Source organism: Monopterus albus, unplaced genomic scaffold (genome assembly GCF_001952655.1).
Source record: "Monopterus albus unplaced genomic scaffold, M_albus_1.0 scaffold169.1, whole genome shotgun sequence".
NCBI lineage: Eukaryota > Metazoa > Chordata > Actinopteri > Synbranchiformes > Synbranchidae > Monopterus > Monopterus albus.
In genome coordinates this window covers 1,105,683-1,121,818 of record NW_018128049.1, presented here as the reverse complement: position 1 = coordinate 1,121,818, position 16,136 = coordinate 1,105,683, and the positions used below count along the sequence as shown (strand labels likewise).

Here is a 16,136-nt window from a genome sequence, read left to right as displayed (position 1 = left end):
TGCCCCAGTTCTTGATCAAATAGCACTACACCTCTGGCTGCAGCATCCCTGGCCTCATGCTACCTCACCAAAAAATTTGGCCAATGACTGTGACAAATCCTGCAGACATGCCCTCCTTTCCATTCATCTGATGGCAGCTGAACATGTTGGTTTCATGTCTGAATGAACACTTTGGATACTTTCCAATAAAAGTCACAACAGCAATCTTAGGAGGTCAGACATAATAACAGTTAAGATTTACTTTCAACATGGCACAAGTCTGCATGCAGTCACATTAACAGATAGGCATGCACATGATTACAGTGTACTAAAATAGAATGTTGTTATGTATAGTGGACCTACCAATCATGATGGTTTAGCTGTCTGCGCATGTCTCTCATCCATTGTAATGATTTGCTCAGCTCACCAAAAAAAAAAAAAAAGCTTCAGAGAATGCCATAAACACCAATCACATTGGGGAAAAATATTATGCTGGAATATACTGTGAAAATCCGGCCGTCACTTGATGTAATATCTAATTTTGCATGTATGGCAAAAATCACACATACATGGCCTGAATGAAGTAGGAACAGTAACATAAAAGTGACCTATCTCTGAATGACAGAAAGCTGTTATAACAGACTGATGAATTTTATTTATACTATTTAACTCCTTACTCTTTCTATGGTGCAGTGCAGTGTGCACTGTCACTTGTTAATTGCTGATGATAAAGTCACTTAAATACAAAAATTCTGCAGCTCTTAGTAATTTACAAATGAGCCACTTAGCTTTATTATCCTCCATCTGGAAGGAACTGAATACCCTAAACAGAGAGGGGTCTGTGTGTACCAGTCAGACTTAGATCAGAAGACAAGGAAATACCTTCGGCTTTTAAATTTAAGCACTTACTCTATGTGCACTTTCAAGTTGAATGAGTATTAAACCTGCACCAGATATGCTTGAGATTTTATAGATCTTGCGTTTTAAATCACAGCTGGAGAACCGAGATTTTAAAGACTGCATACAACATCTGTAGTGAATCAGAAATCACACACCACTGAATACACAGTGACATTTTCCAAAGCACACTGTATGCTTTTAAATAGGTTTCCTGCCCTCTAGGCAACCACTGGTCTCCGTCAATTTTCATTTGAGCAACTCATCAGCCATGTGCCATCTTATGGAATTCTTCTCCGAATATTTTTATACCTAACATGGATAAATCATTTGGGTTGCATTAGACAAATTATTGTCTCATATGTCAAAAGACACTGTGGTTAAAGCTGGTATCCATAATATATTTCTGTCAATAAATGAGCTTTTCAAAAGCATAAGCTAACTGTGAAACATAAAAACTATGAACTCTAGGTTGTTTGGTTTGAGTCCAACCCTCAGTCTGACAGCTGATCCACCCCTAGAAGAGTGCTGTGGTTTCCTGATTGAAGCATAGATGTATACTATCAGTGATATGTTGGAGCCTGATTTGCTGTATGTATATGGGCAGAGTGATGTGAGCACAACTTTCGTCCAAAGGCCAGATGTAAAAGTAAATATAAGGCAACTCTTTTTCACTCTATTGCTTGGCTTCATATTGAGTATGATTCTTAACTAGTGCTTCATCACTGAGACGTTTTATCAAACCTCCTCTAATGGAATGTCGAAGGTGAACCTTTAATGATTTGAATTTAAATGGCACTATGAAAGAACCTTTGACCTAAGCTACTATTGAGAAATAATCTCTGGTCATAGACCTGTCATGGCCAAGGCATTATGTATACCATGTCCATCAGCACAGGTTTTGTTTGGCATGTTCTGGTGAACTCCAAGTTTCCACTTTCAACTGCTATCTTTGGAGCACACATACACAGTGCTATGGATACCAGCTATAAGCTTGTCTTTTGACTCTTTATCACACTTGAATCCAGAATAAACTGCATTTCACATACAGTACTTGACACAATATTATTATCAAGTTTGTGTTTTTATTTTGTTCCTCTTCTTCACTGCTATTATTTAAACTTCAGCTGTGTCCCAATTGCGTAGTACACACAAATTTTAACTAGGTTTTGTTGAGGGGTTGGATTTGGGATATGTCATGCATTCACACTGGCTAAAGTGAAAAGACGGGTGTTGTCATAATGGATACTATTGTGCCACATTGCAATGCACAAAAAATAATGAACTGGCAATAGCTCTGCAAAGTTGCAGTTTGACTGATGTCTGTCTGCACACATGTTGTATCATGAGTATTTTATGTGCTGTTGTCAGCCAGTACAAACAGTTACATTACCTTAAAAAAGCTATTTGTTTATAGTAAGGGATTGGGACACAGTGACTGTCTCCTATTTTTCTAACATTGATCAGTGTTACCTGCCCCCAGTTTGCTGTGTTGTTTCTTTTCTACTTTCCCTAAATGCAACTTACTTTAAGCATGCATCAACATCCTGCAGTACAACTAAAACAAAACCAGAAAAAAAGCCCATTCTCAGCCAGTACTGTCTCTCTCTGATGTACACCCAGACTGCACGGCCGGTTCATGTTTAAAGACTAACATTACAGATAGATTTGTCATCGAGAAACACATGAGAGAGGAGCCCGACCTCCAGTCGAGTGCCTCTCTCAGCAGTGTCTGTTTTCTATTGTGTGCATCTGGTTGTAGTGTGTGCAAAATTTTAAATGGCTTTGTTCTTTCATCTTAACATTTTTCATTTGATAGTTTTATCTGATCATATTTTTTGTATTTATCCAATTGATCACTAGCATTTTGGTTCTGATTATGGTTTTTGGCTTATTAAATATGTTTGGTTTGTTCTTCTTGGTCAGTCAGATAATATTTAAATCAAAGTGTGAATTTTTTTTTTAATATAATTTGACTTTTTTGGATTTGGAACTATTTCAGTGACTAACTTGTGTGTTTTATTTCCTATAGTATAGTATAGTATTTCTGACAAATACTGAATTACAAAAATGAAAGTCTTAAAACAATCATAGCTGCACAATCAATTCAACAACTGGCATTTTGCAGATGTATTTCCATGCCCACAAATTAGTAGGTGAAGCAGTTCCAGATCCACTTCTCACATATCTTCCATTTTCCAGATTTTTTAAAATCTAGTTTGACAAAAATAATAATCTTTGCTGAATAATATTTTAAAAGAAATTGCATGGCTAAGAAGTTGCAGTTTAGGGTTTGTCAGACTTGTCAGTGTTAGACTTCTGTTCTTTTCTGTAGATGGGCATGTATATTGCTCATTGTTTGTATATCCCCATCCCTTCCTTACAGCCAAAAGCTCTAATGCCGCCCGACCGCTTCGTACTGCCTTTACATGGACATGGCAACTGACTTCCATTGTCACCCTCATCACCCTCATTTCCTATGTAGTATGTTCATAGGTCCCACCCCTTCTTCACCTTCTCCCTTGTCTTTAGAGAAATTAAAATATAGTCATCCATCCATTCTACACTAAAGTGACGATTTAAGCAAAAACTGTAACATTAATAGATTTTAGATACTATTGAAGTCTATTGCAATGAAAAAATGTAGATACACATTTTTTGTAAAAGCAAATTATTTACCAGGAAAAAGCAAAACATAAAAAACAGAATTATGGTGTTTATTTTTTATGTTATGTGGTGTGGATGTATGTGTTGTTGCCTCACTGTACCGTCATGTTTTAAGATAGAACACAATCTACAATGAAAAAAATTATATTTAACGGTACCAAGTGGCTATCCAACATTCTTACACAACTTTTCCTTTGTAAACTTTTTTCCTCATGCCTAAATCATGCGGGCAATTTGTTGATGTAAGTTGACAGTAGACCGTATGCATGTTTTCATTCTCTCTGAATTGGGTTTTAAAGATGCAGCTTGTAAAATGTGAGGAGTAGAACATCTCAAAATCATATATATCTCACACTATAAGCGAAGTGGCTAATGAACAAGGTTGATGTTACATGTAGCAGTTTCATCAATTTCTCACCACCAACTCATTTGAAGTTATAAGAAATAGCTGAGTGAAGACAGTTTCCAAATATGGATGACTCATCCTCACTGGGCTTATTTTGTGTTTAGTTTTCCACTACATGAAAAGAAAATGCTACATGTGCCGCCTTTAAAAAATATTTCCTACACCAGAGAAATTCTGATTTTACAAGCATCTGTGCGAAGCAGCACTTTTTTAAAAGCTTACAAACTGCACCTCCGATCAAGCTGTGGACAGCTGAATTTTTAGTAGTGTTTTATTGTTCAAAATGATAGAAGAAAATGGCCTGTCTGAGCTACAGAGTTGTGTGTTTGTGAATATATATGGTGGTGTTTGTGATCGTTTGTGAGTCACATACAGCAATACAGAATTTGGAATGTGCATCAAAGATTCATTATGCATATGCTTGGTGGCAGTGGATACTTTTCATTTTAATGGCACTTTGAATGTTCACTCCATCAGTAACAGCTTGAGAAGACATCCATAAATCATAAATTAAATTTCTGTCCAGTATTTAAAAATGAGTTTTTGACATCTATCAGCCTTTGCGTCAGTATGCTATGTAGCACAGATTTTTCTATAAAAGTTTGAATGTCTTGTTAGAAATTTTAACACTTCCTCCTTTGCTAAAAAAATCTATGAATTTTACATTTTAAAAGTGTAACTTCTGGGTAAAAGATGTCTCCTATATCACTGAACATCCATCCTCAATGTATGCATTAATGGAGGCTTCAACTTTCCACATGGCATGCATAGGCCTTGCTTCCAAACTAGCTGTGATATCATAAATCATGCTTGTAGGTGCACATTTTAAATTCAGATTTTAGGTGAGTGCATCATTCTGAATAGTAAATGTCAAGCATCCAAGAGAAGCAACAATGACCAAAAGATATTTTTGAACAGAGGTAGCAGTTAAGCTATTTGTTGTGTTCTGGTCATATTTATCAAGACTGTCAAATTTGGACAAACTGTAGGCCTCAGAGAAAGTGATGTAGTAAGCCAACAGTACAACAGACAGTAACAACTTTCAATTGAGACAATTTGTTTGTAGAGTCTGAATTATCATTCAGACATTATTTGCTGAAATATATCATTTGAATTTTTTCTTTTGTCTACTCCTAGTTAAGAAGAAAACGTGCTGTAAAGTAACAGCATGTACATATTTAAATTCATTTGTCAGGAGACCTGGTCTAATTACAAACTAAAGCCAGTGGACAGCTTTCATTTGTTTATTGGATGAAAGTATGTGTCATGACATCTCTCACCTACTGTAGGTCAGTATTTCACAAATGGTGAACATTCAGGTGCTCTGCCATTGACATTGCATAAATCTAAAATTAAAGTTATAGTTAAACAGTCTTTTCTTGGTCTCAGAGCTGCTCTTATGACAGAACCACTGTTACTTATGAAATAAAAAATACAAACATCATTAAGAACTTTTAAAAAAATCTTGTCACCAAACAGGAAAGTGCTGCCCAGTGAAAAAAAGCTTTAAAGAAGAAAGGAGATTCTCAATGTTATCAAAATTGAGATGACAATATAATTAAACTATCTATGTAGTCTATTGACCATCCAGTTGGAATTCCTTGGTCATGAAACTATCAAACTATTGGGTCTCATTCATGAAGTCTGCTCAAATTTGATCCTGACTTGTCCATACAGTGTGTTTGATTAGCAACTACAACTAACTGTTGTTAGAAATTTTAAAGTCACAATATGCATTATTTTCTAATGTTTAGTTTCCTCAGATGGTTTACACATGACAGTAAAGACTGTTGACTTTTTATCTAATTCTTTTCATGTATAAATAGTCTAATGACAAGCTGCCCAGAATGTGCTCCCAATTTAATTTTAGTTGCTATTCACAAGTTCTCTCTTGGCTATAATGGTGGAGGGCTTTCCTCATTTTTCTTTTATTTAATTTTTGCAAACATAATTCGAGGTAGCTATAAAGTCAGCTTGTTCCTAAACAAACTGGGTGAGATCACTTTTACTTTCCAGAACAGCTCTATACCTGAGAAGTTTTTGTAGAACTATAACTACACATTTTGTATTGCCATAAAAAAGTAAGAGGTTTAAGATGATTTGGAGAGCCATTAGTAACCACACCACTGTCAGTCTGTCAGTTCTAATGTGACAGCAGTCAATGTTTATCCATCTTGGACAAAACATTTTATTTGATCTAAATGAATGATTTTTTTTAAATATTAGAACTTTTCCTTCTACTTCAATAAAGGAGAAGCTTTTGACTGTACCTATTCTGCAACATACATTGTCATGCATTTGTATTTGGCATGTAAAGATGATTAGTCTACATTTAAAGACTGTATTCTCCCTTAAAAATTTCTTAAATAATAATTAAGAAATAAAGTACATCTATCTACAGTGAGCATAGTGATTTTTTGGCTCATCCTTACGCACTTCTTAAACCTTTTGAAATTAATTTCAGAAATATGCTAATTTTAGCTCTTATGTTGATAGCGCCAAGTTTCTTTTTGTGGATTTGGGTTTAGTCTGTGCCTGTTTTGATTTTTTGTAGAGATGTAAATAATGACATAAATAATAGTAAATAACAGTATAAGTCATAAAACTCTCATGCTGCCCTCTAACATTACTATTTGCCTGTTTCTAACCCCAGGAGCTGTTAGTCATCCCAGTTCTTGAGGATCCATTAGCACACCCCTCTGTAGCTCCTCGTGCACCCTTCATTCCCACTCCCTCAACCCACCACTCACTCCTCACCATTATTGAGACCACCAAAGAGTCCCTGTCCAAGGCCACTGAGGCGGGGGTACCTTGCTTGTCGGACCGAGGCAGCGATGATTGTGATGATGATGGCTTGGTGATATCGGGGTATGGCTCTGGGGAAGCGTTCAAGTCTAACCTGCCCCCTACTGATGATGAAGATTTTTACACGACCTTCTCCCTGGTAACAGATAAGACCTTGTCCACATCAGGCTTTGAAGGTGGCTACAAAGCTCATGCACCCAAGACTTTTAGACCTAACAATCCTTCAGTCTCCAGACGCAATAAGACTACCACTACCACCATACTACTAACCGCCGACCAGAGCCGCACCACCGCCACCTCTGCCTCCTCCGCAACCCTCCACAATGCTCCGGCCAAACAGCCGGCTGGCAAAATGAATAACCGCGAGCTAAAACCCCAGCCCGACCTAGTGTTGCTTCCATTGCCCACATCCTTTGAGGTAGACAGCACCAAGCTGAGGGGCCCATTAATAACCTCCCCAATGTTCCGTAATATACCCACAGCACTTCCCACAGAGCCGGGCGTCAGGCGAGTTCCAGGGCCCTCGGAAGTGGTCCGTGAATCTAGCAGCACCACCGGGATGGTCATCGGAATAGTGGCGGCCGCTGCCCTGTGCATCCTCATCCTTCTGTATGCCATGTATAAGTACAGGAACAGGGATGAAGGCTCCTACCAGGTGGACGAGAGCAGGAACTACATAACCAACTCAGCTGTGCAGAGCAATGGCGCTGTCATGAAGGACAAACAGCAGAGCTTGAAAGGCAGCAACAAAAAACAGAAAAATAAGGATAAGGAGTATTATGTGTGACTGTGAGACTTTTCGTGAACACAAGAGAATGATGAAAGAAAGCACAAAGGGAACATTTATTTATCAGTTTCCTTGTAAGGAGCTATGACAAACAATGGTATAACATGGAACTTGAATAATCTTATACTGTGCTGAGTAGATGAACTGATGATATGTACTGTAATATAAAGCACACTTACTATTGTAAGCATAACGACAAGGCAAAATAGCAACTTTAGAGATCTTACTCTTCTATCTGGTCAGAGATGTTATCAGTATAGAAATATTTCACAGCTACCATCTCCTAAGTGACTTTCAGAGCTATGTGATTCTTGGCATTAAATGAAAAATCTTTTTGTAAAATTGTTAATTACAAAAGGCTCATAATCTTATAAATTTTCAGCATGTAAGCAATGTAGTGCTTAAAAAGAGGGGGGTCAGGCACACGATCACTGTACAAGTAAAAAAGGACTCTTGTATCAGACAAATTTTTATGGTTTATACATAATAAAATTGTGGTGTTTTACTTATTTTTGCTTTAAGCAAAAGAAAAAAAATGACAAAGAATAGTAAGAAAACAAACTATTTCTGTGTATAAAATGAAACCAAGCAAGCAAATTGCCATTGGCAGATCTCGCAGAATCTCTTCGCTCTGGCATCTGATTCACCACAAATATCCTCATTATCTGACAGACAGAGTGACTCACTTTGCAGAAAGAAGTGACTGGTTCTCTTAGTAAGAAGCAACTGATTGTACATGCATGCCATCCTAATTCAACAGTAAAGTACAGTACAGTAAAAGTCCAGTATACAGTGTTCAGCTTGGACCATGTTCTCTTTAATGCCAAAACGGTTCTTCATCATCAGATCAGAACATAGCCCTTCCCCTCTTTTTGTCCCTTTCAAAAATGTTAATCATGGAAAAAATGTGATCTTTTAAAGAAAAGGTCAGTTACTGATGCACAGCCAGTGGTGGTTTTATCTTTTTGCAAAACTGTATGTTGGTTCATTGCCTATTGTTCTCTTTTTCTATGAAGGTGTCAGGAAGAAGACAAATGCAGTACTACAAAACTGTTAACAAATATGTATACAAAAATAAATCTAATGTTGAAAGTGTGATTCTATCTGCTGTCACAGTCAACTGTGTCAAAAAACAAGAAATTTGTTTACATATTTTATTACATGCTAGCTGTTGTACTTTTTAGGTAGGAAATTGTACATATACCATGACAGTTGTAATTTTTAGTACCTCTATTGTACAGACTGAACATATGGTTTATCAACGTATTTCACATGACAAAATCTATTAACTGTTGATTTACATGAAGAACAACTTTAATTAAAATGTGGAGAATCATATTGATATTCATAAAGAATAAACATGTATTGTTAGTCTAGAGATCTAACCAGAGATGTTTCTAAAGTTGCATGAATATTTAACTACTTGCAGTTGTCCAACAAATACAAGGTGCCCTTCCATCTGTATCATGACTTTCTTGTTCTCGGTTACAATAGTGTTATTTATTTTGGAAAGAGAATAAAGTCAGAGTTATAACAAAGACAAAAAGACAAAGAGGCTATAATGGATGGGGCTCCACAGATTTAAAAAGTTTAAATGTTTTTTTTTTAAGTGAGACTGATCACCTCAAATCATTGTCTTGTCACCTCTATATCATTAGATAACACCTTTTTTTGACAGTATTTTACTGTCAATTTATGTTTCCATTATCTATCATTGTCATTTAATGATGTGGAGGTGCAGTCTTTTTCTTGCCTGATATTCACATTTTTCTGTTATAATTATTAATTTTCATAACCTTTTTTCATCAGTTTGATAAATAAAACTTTTTTTTGTTCTCTGAAATTGTAGTCCTTTGGTAAATGCAATTATGTAATTCCTCAGTTCGTCATGGCAATACTACTGTGACATTTGCTCTCATTCTCAACATAAAACCGTCTCGTCTCTGCCGAACAGAGAATGAAAACTTGGTTGCTAACTTTGGTTTTCCTCTATTACATTAAGTATAAATGACTAAATAAGCAATGGTCAGTCCTCCAGCCTAAACAACCACATAGGTTGCTTTTCCCTACGTACTAATACAAAAACAGCTTGGTTATGCTAAAGTTATGATCATCTATTAGGTTAAAAATGGGGCTACTTGCACAATCGCCCCCTCATTTCCTCTCTATACTGTAGAATGTACAGTCAAAAGTGAGCAAAAAATAGCTTCAGGTTTTGGACTAGTGATGGTTGGATTAGAAACAGCAGATTGATATGCTTTGAACCACTTGTAACACTTCCGTTTTGCTGCACTGCTCTGAGGCGTGTATCAAAGTGGCCAAGTCACATGATTGTTGCACATCATTTCATGAAACATTTCAAATTTCAGTAGTTTAACCACTTGTGTGGGATCATTTTCATGTTATGCAGCACAATTTAGTGAAACACACCACTTGTGACAAGTATTTTATTATTTGTTTTATTTATTTGTCTTGACCGCTCTCGTAAAAGAGATTTTTAATCTCAGTAAGGTTTTTCTGGTAAAATAAAGGTTAAATAAAATAAAAAAATAAAACATTCAGCGTTTTGCAACAACACATCATCCCAACAAAGACACATCCATTGTCAGCATCCTGAAATAAAGGGCATAGGCTACTACAAGGCACCCTGAAAAATCACGTGCCTTATTTTGTTTGTTGATTTGTGTGTCATTTATGTAGGCATGTTAATTCGGCATATTTTGTAATTAGAATGCTTTCTTCTATCTGCCTTATTACCACAAGGTCTACAGTTTGTTTGTTTTTTATATAAACTTCACTGCAAACACTCATGGTTTCATTTACTGCAGTCACACAAACTCTCCACATCAGGGAGGCCTATTTTCAAATACAGTTTTCCAAATGAAATGTTATAATTAGAATATACCCAGATGAAGACAGCCGACATGTAGGGCCAATGCACTTTCTTATTAGTGTTTATTATTGTCACGCAGTTTATTTACACACAACGATATTGTGAAAATGACTCAAAATATGCCTCCCAAATCATCTGTGTCTTGAGTCTTTCCATTGTAGTTACATGCATTTAGCCAGAAGTTTTCACCTGCATCCTATTCCAAGATAAACAATAATAGGGGAAACTCAAACATTTCAAAGTAACAAATCATTTTCCAAAGCAATTGGTTCAAAAGTTCAGAAAGCCTCGTTTATGCCATCACTATTTTGAACAAACTAATCTTTCATTTTTGAATCATCAGTAACAGTTGTATAGCCACTTACTGATAACGTTCTCACATGTAAAACATGAAACATAGTGGGACTGTTAGCAGAAAGTAGTGTAGTATTAATAATAGTAATGATAATAAAACCCCTTGACTCTCTTCAGGATATGTGGTATAGATAATGGAGAGATGGATGGATAAAAATAATAATGTTTTTATTTATAATGCACATTTAAAAAAACAGTCATTGACCAGTGTTGTATATTGATGATCAAAAAACAACATCATAAAAGCAAACAAGATAAACAATAATAGGGGAAAAATAAATACAAATTCATAAAATAATGGACATTACCTCAATAAGGCAACAAACTCTGGTAATCAGGAAAAGCAGACAGTAACAATATGTTTTCAAATGGGATTTAAAAACAGGGAGAGTAGGAGCTTGTGTGACAAACAGAGTTGTTCCACAATCTGGGAGCTACTACAGAAAAAGCTTGATCTCCTCTGCTCCTCAGCCTCAACACTATTCAGCTGACCTGAATGACCTAGCTGGCCTATATTTTTGTAGGAGCTGAGAGCGGTAAGGAGGGGGGAAATCCATGTAGAGTTTTGTAGACTGTAAATAGAATTTTGAAATTATTCCTAAATTTAACAGGGAGCCAATGTAGGGAAGCCAAGACAGGTATAATGTGTGCCCAGTTCCTATTCCAGTTAAAAGACAGGCAGTGGTATTCTAAACAAGCTGCAAGTGTGCTAGTGAAGCCTGACTAACACCAACATGCAAACCATTACAACAGTACAGTCGACTGGAAATAAAAGCAAACAAAAGGTTTAACCTTAGATAGAAACTGATAGAAACTAGTCTTAACCACTGAGTTTATTTGCATGTACATGACATGGGTACTGTTGGACTTAACCGTCCTGCATGTTCGTTTCTGAGGAAGAGTCGAAGTCAGAACAACCTTTAAAATATTTATTACAATGTTAAAGAAAAGCAATTACAGAGCTCTGGGTTCCGTCTCTATCTGAAGCCCTGACCATCAACAGCAAAACCGTTCAGCTCGTCTTCAGGACAAGGGGAACGCCTACCCTCCTGGAAACCCAATATCTTATACAATTTTGAAAGGTGAAAAAGTAGGTTGATCTGGTGCCTCTCGTGCTGTCCCATTGGTCCATTGGTCCATCCATCCAGGTCCCTCCTGCTCCAATGTAGGAAGACAGTTTTCCTAGAGAGGGAGGAAGATCTGACACTGCCCGTGTGTGTGTATATGAAAATAGCTATTTTACCAGGCAGCTGTTTCTTCTAGGCCAAAATCTGATTATAACCTTGGTATGAATCTTAGTATCTTATCAAACTCTAACTCCCCTGGCTTCACAGCTCAGAGGGAATAATGAGCTCTGTGGAGAAAAGGCAACAAATCTAATGGAATCCTGTGGGACGATGAGACCTTGGAGAGCTACTCAGTGCACCACACTTTTAATCTCATGGGCCTCTAATATCACACAGAGTTTTTCAGTATGCATACAGTAACTTATTTTCTCATCATATTAGTGAACATATAATGTGGTGAATAGTAACTGCATAAACATATCTGACATGCAAGTATGTGAACTTATGTATTCTAAAATATAATCTTAACTATTCCTTTTCTAATATGATAGAATAGTTATGCACAAACAAAGTGAACACACAGGTTAAATGAATAACAGCCATGGTGTCAATCTTCTACTAAATAAGTACTTCAATCAAATGTTAGAACCAATCCTAGAGTATAACTTCGTTAATAATTTTACTCAACAGTACTATTTGTGTTCCATTGTGGAACTTTGGAGTGCACAGATAGCATCAGACTTCGCTTTTAAATGGTAAAGACACTTCATGATGCTCTGTGTATTACCAGACTAGTGAGACAGCCTAAGGTCAGAGGACCTACAGTATGTTTCCATGGTTCATCTGTTGTGACAGAGCAGTGAGTAGAAAAAATAGGAAGGAGGGTGGGTTTTGAAAAGCAAAAGCAGAAGTGAGTCTTTCTTGATTTAAATATGAATGTTGATATGAATATGAATTCCCTTTACATAACTTCACAACTAAGGGCTGTGCTGGTGATTCCCTTGCCTGCTCTCAAGGCCATCATCGCTCGTGTGGGGCGGATCCAAGCAATAGACTGATAAGCTTTTATCTCTCTCTTGACTGCTTTAAAGCTACTGGGGTCATCCTCTGGTCAGCCTTCGCACCTCTGCCTGTATCACCCTTAGCACCCTTGTATACAATAAAATAAAGCAAATAAAAGCTAAATAAAGCACAAGAAGCAAGACATTTAAAGTATCATACTTTTTCATCACGTTGCATTTGAGGTGCTCTGTCGGTGGCACTGCATCAATAATGCTGTGTTTTCAACCCTGCATGAGGCTCATAAAATCCAACCTGCAGTTTTCAAAACCTACTATACCATCCACCAACAGTATAGGGTTCTGAATTGTCAGACCATGTAGTGTTTTTATCATGCAGGTACTATTTATAATTTGTTATGCAAGGTTTCACAACTCTAGTCACAGATCTACTGCATTAAACATGATGTACAGCATGTAAAACCGTGTACAGTTTGCTGCAAAAAACTAGAAAACCTCTTTGTAAAAACTCATTTTAAATCAGGCTGTCACAACCCTGTATCTATGTTGACTTTGACAATGTGGTGGACATAAAATTGTCTGTAGATTTTATCAGCAAAAATATTGTCAATTTGGGATCATTAAAACACAATAGCCCATACTATGGGACAGAATGGAGGTTTATCAGCTGTGCAACGTTGCATAATTTTTTTTTAAACAAGTCCGGTTTGGGGAACACAGGATCTCGTCTCTGCTTTGTGCAGATGACATTGTCCTGTTGGCTCCATCAAACCAGGGTGCACTGGGGCGGTTTGCAGCCGAGTGTGAAGTGGCTGGGATGAGAATCAGCACCTCTAAGTCCGAGGCCATGGTTCTCAGTTGGAAAAGGGTGGCTTGTTCCCTTCAGGTTGGTCGAGAGTTCCTGCCTCAAGTGGAGGAGTTTAAGTATCTTGGGGTCTTGTTCACAAGTGAGGGAAGGATGGAACGGGAGATTGACAGGCGGATCGGTGAAGCTGCTGCAGTAATGCGGTCGATGTACTGGTCCGTTGTGGTAAAGAAGGAGCTGAGCTGTAAGGCGAAGCTCTCGATTTACTGGTCGATCTACGTTCCGACTCTCACCTATGGTCATGAGCTTTGGGTCATGACCGAAAGGGCAAGATCCTGGATAAAGGCGGCCAAAATGAGTCGGGCATCTTTCGGATACCTCCTGGGCACCTTCCTAGGGAGGTGCTCCGGGCATGTCCCACCGGGAGGAGGCCCCGGGGAAGACCCAGGACATGCTGGACGGACTATGTCTCTCGGCTAGCCTGGGAACGCCTCTGTATTCCCCCAGAGGACCGGGAGGAAGTGTCTGGAGAGAGGGAAGTCTGGGCATCTTTGCTTAGACTGCTGCCCCCGCAACTCGGTTCCGGATAAGCGGAGGAAAATGGATGGATATCTGACAACATGCAGTATGGCCAGTCATTACAGAGAGAGAGAGAGAGAGACACCCACTGGTCAGGCAGTCTGATGACGATGGGGGACATTTCACATAGCTGTGTTCCACTTGGCCGTGCCGCATGCTGCTTGTTGTAGTGTAGCTAAAATGAACAGTGACCATGTCGATCAGGCACAAACGCGTTGTATCAGTTGGGTTTTAGAACACACCCTATTCTGTGCTTATTTTATAAATGGTTGAAACAGAGGATATTTTGAGCATCATCAAATCTGATAAAAGACAGTTTAGTTCAGCTAGTCCACTAGTAAAGCTGTACCAAGCTCCAAAATAGTGGTATAGTACACAGCTAAAGGATGAAACATAAAACAGAACATAAACACAGAAAAACTGATAGACAGCACATTATGCGGTAGGTACATACCGTCCAGTAGTCCATGTCAGTTCATATATCAACCAGCCACAGTGAAAACAACAGCTGTGAGTGCGGCTCCTAAATGCATAATTAAAAGAAAAAATAAATAATTATATGCTAAAATAAATATAGAAATAAATAAATGCATTAATAAAAAGGAAAGTAAATTAATACATGCTAAAATAAATAAATAAATAAATAATTAAATGCATAAATATATAAATACATGATTTACATGTACAGTCCCTCTGTAAAAGCCATACATTGTATCTGTATGCTAATGAGGTAGATGGTTCTAAGCCCACTCTAAAGCAGGATAGGTAAACTGGGAGTGCCAGACAGAAGCAAAGGATTCCCAGCAAGTAGTACTTGTACAAGACACACGTGTGTAAGCCAAGCTAATCTTTTCTCGGAGGGAAACTGAGCGGTGCCGGCAATGGCTTCGAAAGGGAGGCCGCTAGCGGGCCTGCTATGGGATGTAGCTAACCAGCTTGAAAACTGTAAGTTATTTATCTTTATATGTGAAGTTTAACTAGAAAAGGCAGTTGTTTAACATTAGCTAAATACTGAAAAATAAAATGTGAGTATTTAAACAAACAAAGATACTTACTCCTCACTGTTTTGCAGCACCAGGAATCATGAACGCCGTCAAACAGCGGGACACCCAAACATCCAGTGGATGGTATGTTTCTACTGTTAACAGTTTGGGATGCTAGTTCCCATTTATAGATTCAATTAATAAGCTATCATCAGTAGCCAGTAATGTATTCTGTATCATTCTACACAGACTATGCTAATGTTAGCTAACATCCTGTGTTTACCTTCTAAGCATAGTCTTTTAAGTTGGTATTACTTTATTGATTAACTTATAGCCTGTCCTCCTTACATAATCCCAGCTGAGGTTGCAAGACTGTTTGGTCTATATGCACATGGAGGGAGAAGAGTGACAAGGTCAAAGGTCAAAGTGTTTATTTGTCACATGCACAGTTAGGAAACGTGTTTCCCAGTACAATTAAATTCTTACTTTGCTGTCCACATGAATGCCACAAAATACAAATGAAAAATAAAGTCAATAAATACGTAACACAAAATCTAAGGCACTTTAAGCAGCAAATGCAGCAGTATAATAAAAATATATAAGAATATAACAGAGAATGTATGCTGCATGGGAGCAGCATGTGCAGCAGTCAACAGTCAATGCGCAATTATGCATGTGCAAACTGAGAATGTAAACAGTATAGGTCGACAGTACATGATGTATTTCCTGGTAATAAACTCCTCAGCTGTTTAGGAGTCTGATGGCAGAGGGAAAGAAAGAGTTTTTCAGTCTAGTGGTCCTGCATTTCACACTTCTGAACCTAGGGCAGTGGAGTCCTGGTGATCTTCTCCGCAGTCTTTACCACTCTCTGCAGGCGCTTGCGGTCCATAGCCGT

At 37.7% G+C, this 16,136-nt stretch overlaps 1 protein-coding gene across 8 annotated transcripts in view; it reads left to right on the top strand.

Annotated features, from left to right (window-relative positions):
* The window catches only part of nrxn3a (neurexin 3a), a 223,155-nt gene extending 213,809 nt beyond the window's left edge, over window positions 1–9,346 (top strand). For 4 of the 8 annotated variants that reach the window (XM_020615713.1, XM_020615712.1, XM_020615710.1 and 1 more), the window contains one exon: window positions 7,237–9,346. In XM_020615713.1, the coding sequence (XP_020471369.1) occupies window positions 7,237–7,541 (305 nt within the window). In that variant the 3' untranslated portion in view covers window positions 7,542–9,346. Of the gene's footprint in view, window positions 1–3,262; window positions 3,748–6,602 lie in introns of those variants that run through there. The other 4 variants (XM_020615715.1, XM_020615714.1, XM_020615718.1 and 1 more) reach the window with 3 other exon arrangements.
* Window positions 9,347–16,136: the final 6,790 nt, after the last annotated feature.